The sequence below is a fragment of the Mesocricetus auratus genome, unplaced genomic scaffold (genome assembly GCF_017639785.1).
Source record: "Mesocricetus auratus isolate SY011 unplaced genomic scaffold, BCM_Maur_2.0 Super-Scaffold_100013, whole genome shotgun sequence".
Lineage (NCBI taxonomy): Eukaryota > Metazoa > Chordata > Mammalia > Rodentia > Cricetidae > Mesocricetus > Mesocricetus auratus.
This window is the reverse complement of record NW_024429196.1, coordinates 78,445,763-78,458,220: the sequence shown is the minus strand read 5'-3', so window position 1 is coordinate 78,458,220 and position 12,458 is coordinate 78,445,763. Positions and strand designations below refer to the sequence as shown.

Sequence of the window (12,458 nt, the reverse complement as noted above, 5' to 3'; positions counted from 1 at the left end):
ACTACTGAGCCAAGCTTACCTCTGCTCCATGATGGTGGACAGGCAGGCAGGTAGTGTGATCATGTTATCTTTGGAGAAAACGGCCATACTACAGCCCCAGCATAAAGACCACATCAATCTGTTTCCATGAGCTTCCTTAGCTGGCTCCTTCAATGGCCGTGTGGAAAAAAAAAAAAAAAAAAAAAAAAAACCTCATGGTGTTTCTGACGAACCTTGTGGTGTCTTATCTTTCCGGATAAGAGTAAAAGCTAGGCTGCTCACAAGTGGAGAGTATGCACCCCTGTGCACGCTGCACTTGGTGTGAACAAACTCACTTAACCTTGCAGCCGCCATGTAAGTTAGGTACAACCACACCTCTCCTTTGCATTCGACACGATAAAGCCGTATGGAGGCTCTGTCCGTCCAAGCAACATTAGTCCCGGCATTATCAAGACGGGAGCTGTCCACAAAGCCAGTGTCCCTCACTGCTGCTAGGATCTCGCTCTGGCCTCACCTCAGGTCCCCAGTCCTAGTGATCTCAGCTGATAGAATTTGGACGAGATATCTGCCATTTCCCCCTTTTACTGCCTCATTTTCACGAGAATCCAGGTGGCCCTGGAAGCACGGTGAGGACAATGGTGGGTGAGCGGCTAGGCCACCAGTGACCCTGCCATCCGTCTCCACCCTCTACAGCTTTGATTTGTGAAATCGGTGCTCCTGAACATTCTTATTAATGTTCAAGCAGCTTGTAATTTATTTGAGATTTTGGTTTTATGTGCATTGAGTAGCTGCTTGTATGTCTTTGCACTGAGTGCATGCAGTGCCCATGGGGACCAGCAGAGGGCATCAGATTCTCCCACCAGGACTGGAGCTACAGTTGTGAGCTGCAATGTGGGTGCTGGGAATTGAACCTGGGTCCTCCAGCAGAACAGCCAGGGCTCTTAACTTCCTACTCATATCTCCAACCCCTGTCTAGTGGTTGTTTTTTTTTTTTTTAATGAGAATTGTTCCTATCCTGTCATTGCTATTCTGAGATAAATAGGGGGAGTCCTCTAGGCCACCCAGAAGTTAAGAACCAAAACCAACCCTCAGGTGTCTCTGCCTGAAAACCCCCTGCACCTGGGAAGGAGGAAACCAGCTTCCTGCCCTTACCATTTTCAATGCATCACTGTCTGCTCACCTCCTGGGCCCTTCTGAGGCCCAACTAATGGTTCTACTCTGCTCCCACCAGCACTGTCGCCAAGGGACCAAGTGAGATCATCCCAGGAGGAAACTTCAGCCTCTTTGTTGTGAAGAGCTGCTGTGAGTTGTTGAAACCATCGACACTGAACTGCAGTTGGGTCCCGAATGCTCCATGAGCTCAGTCGTGTATCCGGTGGGATTCTGAATGCAGATACTGGGTTTTCTGCTCTGGAGGGGACAGAAAGCTATTGTCACAGGTTGATGACTCCACCACAGACTCAGCTTTAATGGCAGAGAAGGAAGGGTTGAGGGGATCCTTCTGAGAGACAGCGTCTCTTGCCTCCCCTCCCTTCTTAGCCCACCCTCTCTCCATGGAGAACTCCTACGATGATGTCCCAAATGGAGGTGTGACCTTCAGTCCAAACAATGTTCTCTTCCTGTTTTCAAGGGCTCCATGAGAAAGTAACGTGCGCACGAGCATATATATGGTAGCTCTCAGCAACGGGGCTATGACTCGGCCATACCCCCTTACAGTGCTCAGAGTATTTCAGGGTGGTGTGATTTAGACAAGTAAGGCCATCCTGCCTTTGCTCGTGGTTATCTGAAAGCGCCTTCAGTTTGACTCTCATGGGAAGGAGGGCTAATCTGCAATGACACACCCATTGGCTTTCTTCTTTTGTAATCAAGAGTCGTTCAGAGAGCCATGTAGACCCTATGGAAACCAGTGGAAGTCCGTACACTTTAGAGACTTGTAAGCAAGCGCCAGGCTGCATCTCTTAAGGTATTCTCTTAGTATCTTTTTATTTTTTTGGCTTTTCGAGACAGGGTTTCTCTGTATTGTTTTGGAGGTTGTCCTGGAACTCACTCTGTAGACCAGGCTGGCCTCGAACTCACAGAGATCCGCCTGCCTCTGGCTCCCGAGTGCTGAGATTAAAGGTGTGCGCCACCAAGGCCCGGCTCTTTTTATTTTTTTCTTTGACAGTTTTAGACACACATTTAATGTATGTTGATCTCACCCACTGCCATCTCCCAGTGTCCCTTCCCACCCCTCTTAGGCATCCCTCAACATGCCCCAACTCACAATCTTGTCCTCTCTTGGTTTTGTAACTCACTGAGTCTCGCGCTCCCTACTGGAATGTTGGCTTGATCGTGTGCTAGTCACCGCACCTAGAGTGAGCTCAAGAAGGCGGAGCCGAGTCATGTCCAGAAGACAGGATTTCACCCCCTCTGTTCCCATTCCCTGGCTCTTCCGTCCTCCCCCCCCCCATGTGACACTCTGTGCTTTAAGGAAGTTTATCGCGATGTTTGGTTTGGGACTGAGCGCTAAGTAGCCAATAATCCTCAGCACATTATCAGTTATGAGTCTCTGCGTTGCTGACTTTGGAATTAATCTATGCTGTGTCCGTTTCCAGTATCCAAGCCAAAGAAACAGCTCCTATGTGGGGTTCACTGACCTTAGGGAAACATGCAGAAACATGGCAGCTCCTAAAACTTCTGCTAGTAGAAGCCAAATTTGGTGGCACACCCCTGTAATCCCAGCACTTGGGAACTGAGACAGGAAGGTTATGGGTTCCAAACCATCACAGGGTACCTCACAGGACCATGTCTCCAAGAAAAACCAACAAAACTCCTGCAAGGTTGTAACAGTCTTCATTTCCACCATGTGCTGTGGGCCAAAGTATGTCCTGTGACAAGTGTGGTGTCTGTGGTCATAAGTGAATTTTCCTGCCACAGGAAGAGAACAGTGACTACTTTGAAGAAATAGTACAGTAGACTACCCAAGTGCCTGAGATGCATGTCTCTGTCATTGGGTAAAATGTATTTATAGGCCTGTTAATGTGCAATATTGTTATATTCCTGATAACAAGGTTGTATAACATTAGTCCTCTGCCAGAAGCCGTGTAAGGACCAACCATGAAGGAAAGTCAGCGCTGACTGAGATGGGAATGCCTTTCATTGAATCTCCCATCAATCAGCAAGACATCACGCGTGCTCCCTGAGCTTCAGTGTTCAGGAGAGTCAGCAGAGCAGTGTGGACACCACACCGAGAGAAACCTCAACACCTCTGAGTCAAACAGGGACTCAGGAAGAGACTCATCAGGGACAGGGTGATGCAATACCTTAAATGACTTATTCTGCTTCCCCTTCTGATCATGTACAAGAGCAATTTTTAAAAAAATATATAACAATCTACATATAAATCGTTGGAATTATTGTTTTTGCTTTGTGTGTGGTGGTATGGAAGGGGGAGTTACGTGTCCAGGTGACTTTTTATTCCTGAAGTAAATAGATCAAGAGAGTTCTAATTTTCTATTATGCCCATCCATCTCAGTCTTTAGACTTTAGGAAAGTCCATCCGCATGTCTCTGTGAGTCTTAAGGTCTCATTCGTGACAGCCTATGTACGACATAGTTGTTCCTTCTGTGTCTGCCATAGCTACTGTCTTCCTTCTGACGCCCGCTAAGTCGCTGATCCCCCCCCCAGTACATTTTCCTTCCTGAGAATCCCTGAGAGAACCTCCTTGCTGCTTCTAGTCTGCCTGCCTGTCAAGCTATTTTTTTCAACTTTGTCTTTGGTCATTATGGTTCCTTGGATGTTTAACTCTTCTGTGAGCCTCTAGGCTGGCTTCAAGGAGCTCGATCACTGCTGTGTCTGTCAACAGGCTTTCCCCTTTAGTTTGTAAAAACAGACATCTGTAACGAAAACAAAGATTGCGTTAAAAACTAGAACAGAAAAATCCTAAAATACACAATAGTTTTATATAAACATAACCAAAACGTCTTCTCTCTGCTCTGCTCACCCCGGTTCTCTGGCCAGCAGAGCCCGAGGTCACTGGTGGTTGACTAGGAGACACACCTTTCTTCTTGTGCATTCACAGAGACCGAAGCATGGGGGCGGGGGGCTGGTGACCACAGAAGAGCAAGTGTCACCTCCCACTTCCTCTTTACAGCCCGTGAGACACCCTGACAATTCCTACACCTTTTTGTTTCTCGCTCTCGCTTTTCCTTTTTTTTTTTTTTTAACTTCTGGAGACACACCTGTGTGGTTCTACATATGAGATGATAGAGTGCCAAGGAGGAAATGGAGTTAGGCACTCCCTGTAGTTTGGATCTTGAGTATTTCCCAAAGGCCATCGTGTTGAGGGCTTGGTTCACAGTCCGTGACCCTGCTGGAAGGTGGTAGACACTTTAGGAGGAGGCCGAGACCCTGGGAAGAAGCTCGGTGCTGGTGGTATGCAATTGAGGGGGTCACTGGGATCCCAGTCTCTCCTCCTCCTATTTCCCTACTTCCCAGTCACCAGGCCACATCCGCTACCCACGCCTGCCATCATATACTACATCGCTACAGACACAATACTGGAAATCCGAGCAACCATGGGCAGACACGTCTGAAAGCAAACCAAAGTGAATCTGTCTTCCTTTGAAATCCATCCTGCTGGGCAGTTTGCCACAGGTGCAATTGATTTGTCTCTGCTCCCCTCCTTTCCTCTGTCCCCAAGCCGTGTAGATATCAAAAAATTAGATCACCTGATAAAGTGGCCACTGTCACTGCAGCCCTACCTGGCGTGGAAGTCACTAGGTAGACCAGGCTGGCCTTAAATTTGGAGGTCTGCCAGCCTCTGCCTCCTGTGTGCTGGAATTAATAAAGATGGGGCTGCCATGCCTGACTCTTAAAACGTGTCTTTTTTCTTTTATAAATATTGGTTGTTTGATAATTTTGTTCAACGTGTTTTGAGTATATTTCCCTTTCAGATTCACTCCCCTCCTTCCCACCCAACTTTGTGGGTGTTTTTGTTTGTTTGTAAACCACCAAGATCAATTTATACTGCCCCAGTATTCCTCCGTCTTTTACTGGGGCATGGGCAACTTAGCAGGGGCCACACTCTCATCAAAAACTGGCTCCCCCGCTCCCAGCTAAGGTTGCCAGTAATTCCATGGCCGTGGTGGGATTCCATGCTTGACTCAGCTAAACGAGGAGCCTGATAGCCACCTGCCCCTCCAAGCTGGCATGTGTCACGATCAAGCCACACTTTAAGAAGTTAAGTCGGTTCTTTGGCAAGTTGGCACACGTGAGTGCTTGCCCTCTGTTTCTGACCACAGTGTATATTCCTTATTAAAATGCTTATCCGCTCCTGTCTAGGCAATATGTTTATCCCCATGCTAGCCTTTCCCAGCACCACAATCTTGTCCTGCTACTTTGAATAACATGCACATTTTCTTTACAAGCCGGTGCTTTTCTGTTACAGCAATGCTGTCTCATAGAAACACAATACCGTTCAGGTGTGAGGTTCCTGACTATATCCCCAATGCTTAGGGCACTGAGGCAGGAGAATTTGCCCCAATTTCAAGTCTGAGCCACACAGTTCTAGACCAGTTAAGACTCTCCCCTAAAAAGGAGTGGGATACAGTCAAATAATATGTCATTTAAGTTTTCCAAGTAGTCATCATGTCTTAAAAAAAACAATAAGGAGTAAATAAGATTGACCTTAAAGGTATCATTTCAAGGAGATCTTTTACGTTCCCTTACCAAGCAGAGTCTCTGGGATCCAGTGTGCACATCTGGAGCGAGGTACTAGAATGTTACTAGAAATGCTTTGTCAGTATTTAGATTGCACAAAATTTAAAGTTCAGAAGTAGATCCCCATACCCAGGTTCTCCTAAACTTGCTTAGTTTCCAGATAATGGAAATCAATAGTTTCTAAATTTACCTTAAAGATGCAGCTAGTTTCTCCCTGTTTCAAGTATTAGTGGCTGCCTCACTGGGCAGAGCAGTGCTGCCAGGTGACTTTCTAGTAGCCTGTGCCGACACTTCCGGTGTTGATACAGCGTACTAGGTGATTTTCTGAGGAAACACGTGGCCCTAATTCTCACCTGCCTTGATAGGACCCCTCTCTCCCGCAACATGTTTACTTGGTTCTCACACACTGGCTCTTTCTTCCTAACACCCTCCATCTAACTGAGGTTGGGGGGAGGTACCCTGAGCCACTGGCTAGGTGCAGGAAGATTAGCAACAGGACTACCAGCTGGCAGACACCCTGAGCCTGTCCCCTCCAAACAGTGTCACAAGCACCTGGACAATGGGCTGGTTTGGTGCTGCCTCTGGGGACGTTTGGTGCCATTTGACTTCCTGTCGCTTCCACAGCTACAGACAAGCAGTGGCCGCTTGTTCTCAGTTTATTCTCTGCCCACTTGCTTAACGTTCTCTGTCTGAGGCCTCCGTTGGTTCACGCTGTGACATCTACTCTGGAGAATACTGCAGAAGTTCCCAAAGCCACAGCACAACAAAGAGTCCAACATCCCCGATGGACAGTGGTGGCTCACGCCTTTAATCCCAGCACTTGGGAGGTAGAGGCAGGTGGATCTCTGTGAGTTTGAGGCCAGCCTGGTCTCCAGTGTGAGTTCCAGGACAGCCAGAGTTACACAGAGAAACCCTGTCTAGAAAAAAAAAGAAGAAGAAAAGAAAAAGTCCAACATCAGGTATGGGATACCTGCCTTAGAGTTGTTGGCTAAGGATGTCCTGGGGAACCCTACTGTCTTAGAGTTATTGGCTAAACCTCACTGTCTTAGAGTAGTTGGCTAAGGATGTCCCGGAGAACCTCATTGTCTTAGAGTTGTTGGCTAAGGATGTCCCGGAGAACCCCATTGTCTTAGAGTTGTTGGCTAAGGATGTCCCAGAGAACCCCATTGTCTTAGAGTTGTTGGCTAAGGATGTCCTGGAGGACCCCATTGTCTTAGAGTTGTTGGCTAAGGATGTCCTGGAGGACCCCATTGTCTTAGAGTTGTTGGCTAAGGATGTCCTGGAGGACCCCATTGTCTTAGAGTTGTTGGCTAAGGATGTCCTGGAGGACCCCATTGTCTTAGAGTAGTTGGCTAAGGATGTCCCAGAGAACCTCATTGTCTTAGAGTTGTTGGCTAAGGATGTCCTGGAGAACCCCACTGGCTTTGATTGCCCACAGAACTTGGTTACTTTGCTCACAGGACATGCAGAATCAACTTGGTACTGGCTGGGAAGCTTCCTCCCTGCTGGATAACTTCCATGATACTAGAAGGCACCACGCAAGCTGCTGGGGGAGAAAGGTCACCCAGTTTTATTCACAGAACCCTGGAAGCTAAGATGATGACCTTGTGGCAAATTATGCCCATGCATGCCATCGTGACACAAAACTTATGGGGGCCAGCAGCTTCTCCCCAACTGGATTTAAGGCCTGCTCCATGGGAAGAAATGTTTCCTTGACACTGTAAATCTGGTCAAGAGTCCATGACAGGAATTCATAAACCCCTATAGTGACCCCGCTGCTATCATTTTCCAAATGGACATAGTATCAACGTGTCTTGTGAGTACACATCTCTGCCTCTAAATTAATGTACCTCCCAGACCTCATCAGACAGTGCATTGGGCAGTGGTTAGGCAGAAACTCACAACTAACTAATCAGGGTGCAAAAACTAAAAGTCTGTGGCGTACTCAGCCTTAGGTAAGAAATTTATTTATATCATACCCTTTTCCGAGGCTCACGGAACATCATCATGGAGATGCTGCTATGCTGGCTGGTGAAGGCGCAGCCTCAATACCAAAGAACCCTGGAACTAAGGGGCTCGTAAAGAGGAGGTGTAATGAAAATATATTGAGTGCATGCAAGATCAGAGAATTAATAAAAAAATGTATTTTAAAAAAAATCCCCAACCTCAATTTGCCTTTACATTGGTTGATTTTTTTTCAGTAATCTGAAAGTGCCTTTTCATACATGACATTATGGTTCCAAATGTGAGTGATTCCCACTTTTATAAATAAACCCTTTATCCCTGAGGAGATCTTAGCATCTCAGCCAAGAATAGACTAGAGTCACGAGATGCAGGTAATTTTCTTTGTTCCTCCCTCCCCCACCCCGCACTGGTAAAATCAATGTATCCACATACCCGAGTGACAGGCCCCTGTAACTGCACAGTACTAATATGCATTCATTTTGCAAATATTCCCACCTAATTGCTCTTAGGCTTCTGCAGTTTAATTAGGCTGCCAGGGAACTCTAAACAGCAATTATGTGCCTTGGGTGGGGGTGCGGACTGATTCCCAGTTCCCCGTTGATTCTACCAGGCGTAAGTAGGAAGAAGGTGCTGAAAGCCAACCAAGACATAGCCCACCAGGAAAGACTGCTGCCACCGAGGCAGGGCCTGGGAACTAAACAGGAATAATCGAGTTCTACTGAACCTTGTGGTCTAATGAGCCCGTGGGTCCTGAGAGAGGCCACTTTCTGTGTTTTTAAAGATTTACTTGGTTTTATTTTTCCATGTCGTATGAGCGTTTGCCTGCATACATGCATCTGTGCACCACGCGGGAAGTCAGAAGAGGGCATTGATTCATTCCGTTCCTGCCCTAAAGACCATACAAGCTTCTGATAAAAAAAGTATATCATCCTCTACATCCCACGGCCCATGTTACTGCATACCTGTGCAGCGAGTCCTTCCAGTCCTGGTCACTGTAGCCGATGCTGTGTTTCAAGACGCTCTGAGAAGTGAATCCATTCATATCATGTCAACTCTTCTAAACCGTTATGCAGTTTGAAAAAAAAAAAAACAGAAGGACAGTGCTTGTGCTGGTTGGCTTACGTCTACCTGACATAAAGTACTGTCATCTGAGAGGAGAGGACCTCAACTGAGAAGATGCCTTCAGACGATCAAGCTGGGAGCTGGGAGCTGGGAGCTGGGAGCTGGGAGCTGGGAGCTGGGAGCTGGGAGCTGGGAGCTGGGAGCTGGGAGCTGGGAGCTGGGAGCTGGGAGCTGGGAGCTGGGAGCTGGGTGTTAGTAGCACACACCTTTAGTCACAGCACTCAGGAGGCAGAGTCAGGAGGATCCCTGTGAGTTCGAGGCCAGCCTGGTCTACAGAGTGAGTTCCAGGACTGGGCTACACAGAGAAACTCTGTCTCTAAAAACAATATCATAAGATTAAGCTGTGGCCAAGCCTATGTGGCATTTTCCTAATTAGTGATTGATGGGCAGTGCCACCCCTGGGCTGGTGGTCCTAGCTTCTATAAGAGAGCAGGCTGATGGGGGATGTCTTTCTGTATGTATGCTTCTCTTACTGGTTGATGAATAAAACACTGATTGACCAGTAGCCAGGTGGGAAGGATAGGCAGAGCTCCGAGAGGAAGGAGGAAGGAGAGAGAGGAAAGCAGAGAGAAAGATGCCATGAAGAGACCGGGAAGATGGGATGCACCAGGCATTCTCTGGTAAGACAAGGCCATGTAGAAATACATAGATTAGTAGTTATGGGTTAATAATTAAGAGAGAACTAGCCAGTAAGAAGCCCTAGCCATCGGCCAACAGTTTTTGGCTTTGGTTTGGTTTGGTTTTTTGGCCAACAGTTTTATAATTAATATAGTATCCATGTGTTTATTTGGAGCAAATCCGTTGTGGAACCAGGCTGGAAACTCCAGAAGCAACAGGCTAAGCAAGCCAGGGAAGCAAGCTAGTAAGCTGTACTTCTCCATGGCATCTGCATCAGCTCCTGCCTCCAGGGTCCTGCCCTGTTTGGGTTCCTGCTCTAACAGCCTTTGATAATTAACTGTGATAGGAAAGGGGGGTCCCCCGACTTTCACAGCCAGCAGAGTGGGGCGGGAGGCAAGGAGGCAGAAACGGGTGTTGGTTCAAACTCGGGGACTCTCTGTACTTATCGGTTTCTTTGAGAGATTTAAATGACTCCTGGATTCAGGAGGCGATCGGGAAGGCCGGTGTGCTGATTCGTTTTCATCAACTTGACACAAACCAGAACCACCTGGAAAGAAGGTGCCTCTATTGGTAAACTGTTCCCATCAGGATTGCCCTAAGGGCAAGCCTTGCGGGGCATTTTCTTGACTAATGATTGAGGTGAGTGTGCCTATGCCCTGTGGGTGGTGCCAGTCCTGGGCCGCATAAGGGAGCAAACTAAGCAAGCCATGGAGAACAAGCCTTGAGCAAGCAGCGTTCCTCCATGGTCTGTGCACCGGTTCCTACCGTGAGTCCCTTGCTTCCCTCGGGACGGACTGTGATCCGTAAAGTGAAATAAAACCCTTCCTCCCAGGAGCTGCTTTGGGTCCGTGCTTAGTCACAGCGACAGAAACCAAATTAAGACAAGGTGATGATTAGCCTCCAAAAGGGGGCACGGCAGAATGCCACCGGCTCCCTTCACGCTGAAGGGGATGTGGAAACTGTCTCTCTCCCAAGTTTGAGAAAAATCGTCTGGCTGTTTGACTTCATATGGATGCAGTTGGGTCGGGATGGTAATAGAAGTGGGGGAGAGTGTGACAAACAGCTGTTTGGAAGCACTAGGGAAAAGCCACTGTGCGTGCGTGCCTGCGTGCATGCGTCATGCGTGCGTGCGTGCGTCCTGGGCTCTGCTCCCTAGCCGGGTAATGCCTCTAGCAGCCTGTGTGTCTTGGAGTGCGGCCAGCTGAAAACTGTGTAATTCGGTTTGCTCATCTGGAAGGTGGGCCGGTTCTATGACACGTGTGTCTGGTTGGAGTCTTCTGGCCAGACACAGCCTACAATCCTGTGACCTCACCACTGAGAGGCTGTGGCAGGAGCATCATCGGGTGAAAACCAGCCTGGGCTACACATTGAGACGACTCGAGAAGGGAGACAGAGACAGCAAGAACGAGAGAGAAAGCAGGAGAGAGATGGGGGGGGGATAAGGAGGAAGGAAGGGGGAAGATAAGAACCTGTGACCCACCCGGCTGGAGCATCATCTAACAGTGGAGAGAAACTCGCTCTCCTTCCGTCCATCCCTCAGAGCCTCAGCCATGGAGAGCCGAGCTTCTAGAAGGTGCACGTTTCCATGGATACCTAACCAAACAGAAGGAAACAATATGTTTGGACCCAGGAGAGGTCCTTTGTCGCAGAGTGACTTGACTACTGTTTCCATAGCAACAGACTGTGGAGTCCTCCAACTAGGGAGGAGTGCAGAATGTGGCGTGCTCAGGGAGGCTGCAGCTGGACACTCAGGGCTTTTTTTGTTGTTGTTGTTGTTGTTCGTCCAAACGCTACTCAAGTGCTCAGAAAGAATCCAATCAGGATTCTATTTAAAACGGGCAACGAGGTTGCTCTGCTCATTCCTGGGCCCCTATATAATGTGACAATGGAATTAATTCTTTCTCAAGTTCTGAACTTGTTTACGTGTTTTCCCTGAATCTGTGTCTGGACACCATGTGCATACGGTATCCACACAGGCCAGAAGAAGGCATCAGATCCCCCCTGGAAACAGAGTTACAAATGGTTGCTAGGAAGTGACTCCTGGTCCTCTGGAAGAGCAGCCAGTGCTCTTAACTACTGGGCCATCTCTCCAGCCCCTAAATTCTTTTTAAGGCAAGATCTCACCATGTAGCCCTGGCTGGCCTAGAACTCACAGTGATCCACCTGCCTCTGCCTCCTGAGTGCTGGGGTCCAAGGTCTGTGCCACCATAACCAACTGGAAATGAACTTTCTTTTTTCTTCCTTCCTCCCGTCCTCCCTTCCTTCTTTCCTTCCTCCCTTCCTTCTTCTCTTTCTTTCTCTTGTTGCTTTTTTATTTTTCAAGACAGGGTCTCACTATAGAATTCTAGCTGTCCTGGAACTCACTCTGTATAGACCAGGCTGTCCTTGAACTCATAGAGATTCACCAGCCTCTGCCTCCCAAGTGCTGGCATTAAAGGTGTGTGCACCACCACCACCACCACCACCTGGCTGGGAAAGAATTTCTTAAATACCTTCTTACTGAAAACCCAAGGGGTACCAGAAGGCCACTTTTGTTGGGTTTCAGGCTTATGCAAATGCTGCTGCTCCGTAGTGCAGACATCAGCAGTCGGGATACTTCAGAACCCTGGGAGTGGATCTGTGAGGGCCAGGCAGAGCTCCAGGCTCTTAGGGGGACTTCCCAAACCCTGTGCTGTGCTACTGCAGCTTCACTGGTGGAGAAGCTCGTTGTTCATAGCATCTTTGTGAGACGCTCCTATGAAAGCACTCAGCTTTGCTATAGGAAACTGTTAGTAATCCTGGGGCTGGAGAGATGGCTCAGCAGTGAAGAGCACTGGCTGCTCTTGCAAAGTACCCAGGTTCGGTTCCCAGCACCCACATGGAGGCTCACAACCATCTGTAACTCCAGCTCCAGGAGGTCCAACACTCTCCTGCCCTCCTCAGGCACTGGTACACATGAATAAATGCCGGTAAACATTCATACACAATAAAAAATATTAACAAGCCAGGCAGTGGTGGTGCACACCTTTAATCCAAGTTCCGGAGGCAGAGACAAGTGAATCTCAGTAAGTTCAAGGCCAACCTGGTCAACATAG

General features: G+C 48.2%; 1 protein-coding gene and 1 long non-coding RNA gene across 4 annotated transcripts in view; one reads left to right on the top strand and one right to left on the bottom strand.

Moving 5' to 3' along the window:
- Positions 1 to 3,362, top strand: part of Slc28a3 (solute carrier family 28 member 3) — a 56,901-nt gene extending 53,539 nt beyond the window's left edge. Inside the window, exon 18 of the mRNA XM_040756100.1 lies at positions 1,211 to 3,362. Coding sequence (XP_040612034.1) covers positions 1,211 to 1,337 — 127 coding nt within the window. The 3' untranslated portion in view covers positions 1,338 to 3,362. The remainder of the gene's footprint in view (positions 1 to 1,210) is intronic.
- Positions 3,363 to 3,419: 57 nt separating this feature from the next.
- Positions 3,420 to 10,958, bottom strand: LOC110342485. 3 transcript variants are annotated; one of them, XR_005881007.1, is made up of 3 exons: positions 10,865 to 10,958; positions 8,607 to 8,701; positions 3,420 to 3,854 (listed from the first exon to the last, which is right to left on the bottom strand). It is a non-coding gene; the product is annotated as an uncharacterized LOC110342485 (long non-coding RNA). The 3 variants fall into 3 exon arrangements; XR_005881008.1 differs by having other exon boundaries at positions 8,607 to 8,665; XR_002384569.1 differs by lacking the exon at positions 10,865 to 10,958 and adding an exon at positions 4,200 to 4,330 and having other exon boundaries at positions 8,607 to 8,829.
- Between the last annotated feature and the right edge of the window lie 1,500 nt (positions 10,959 to 12,458).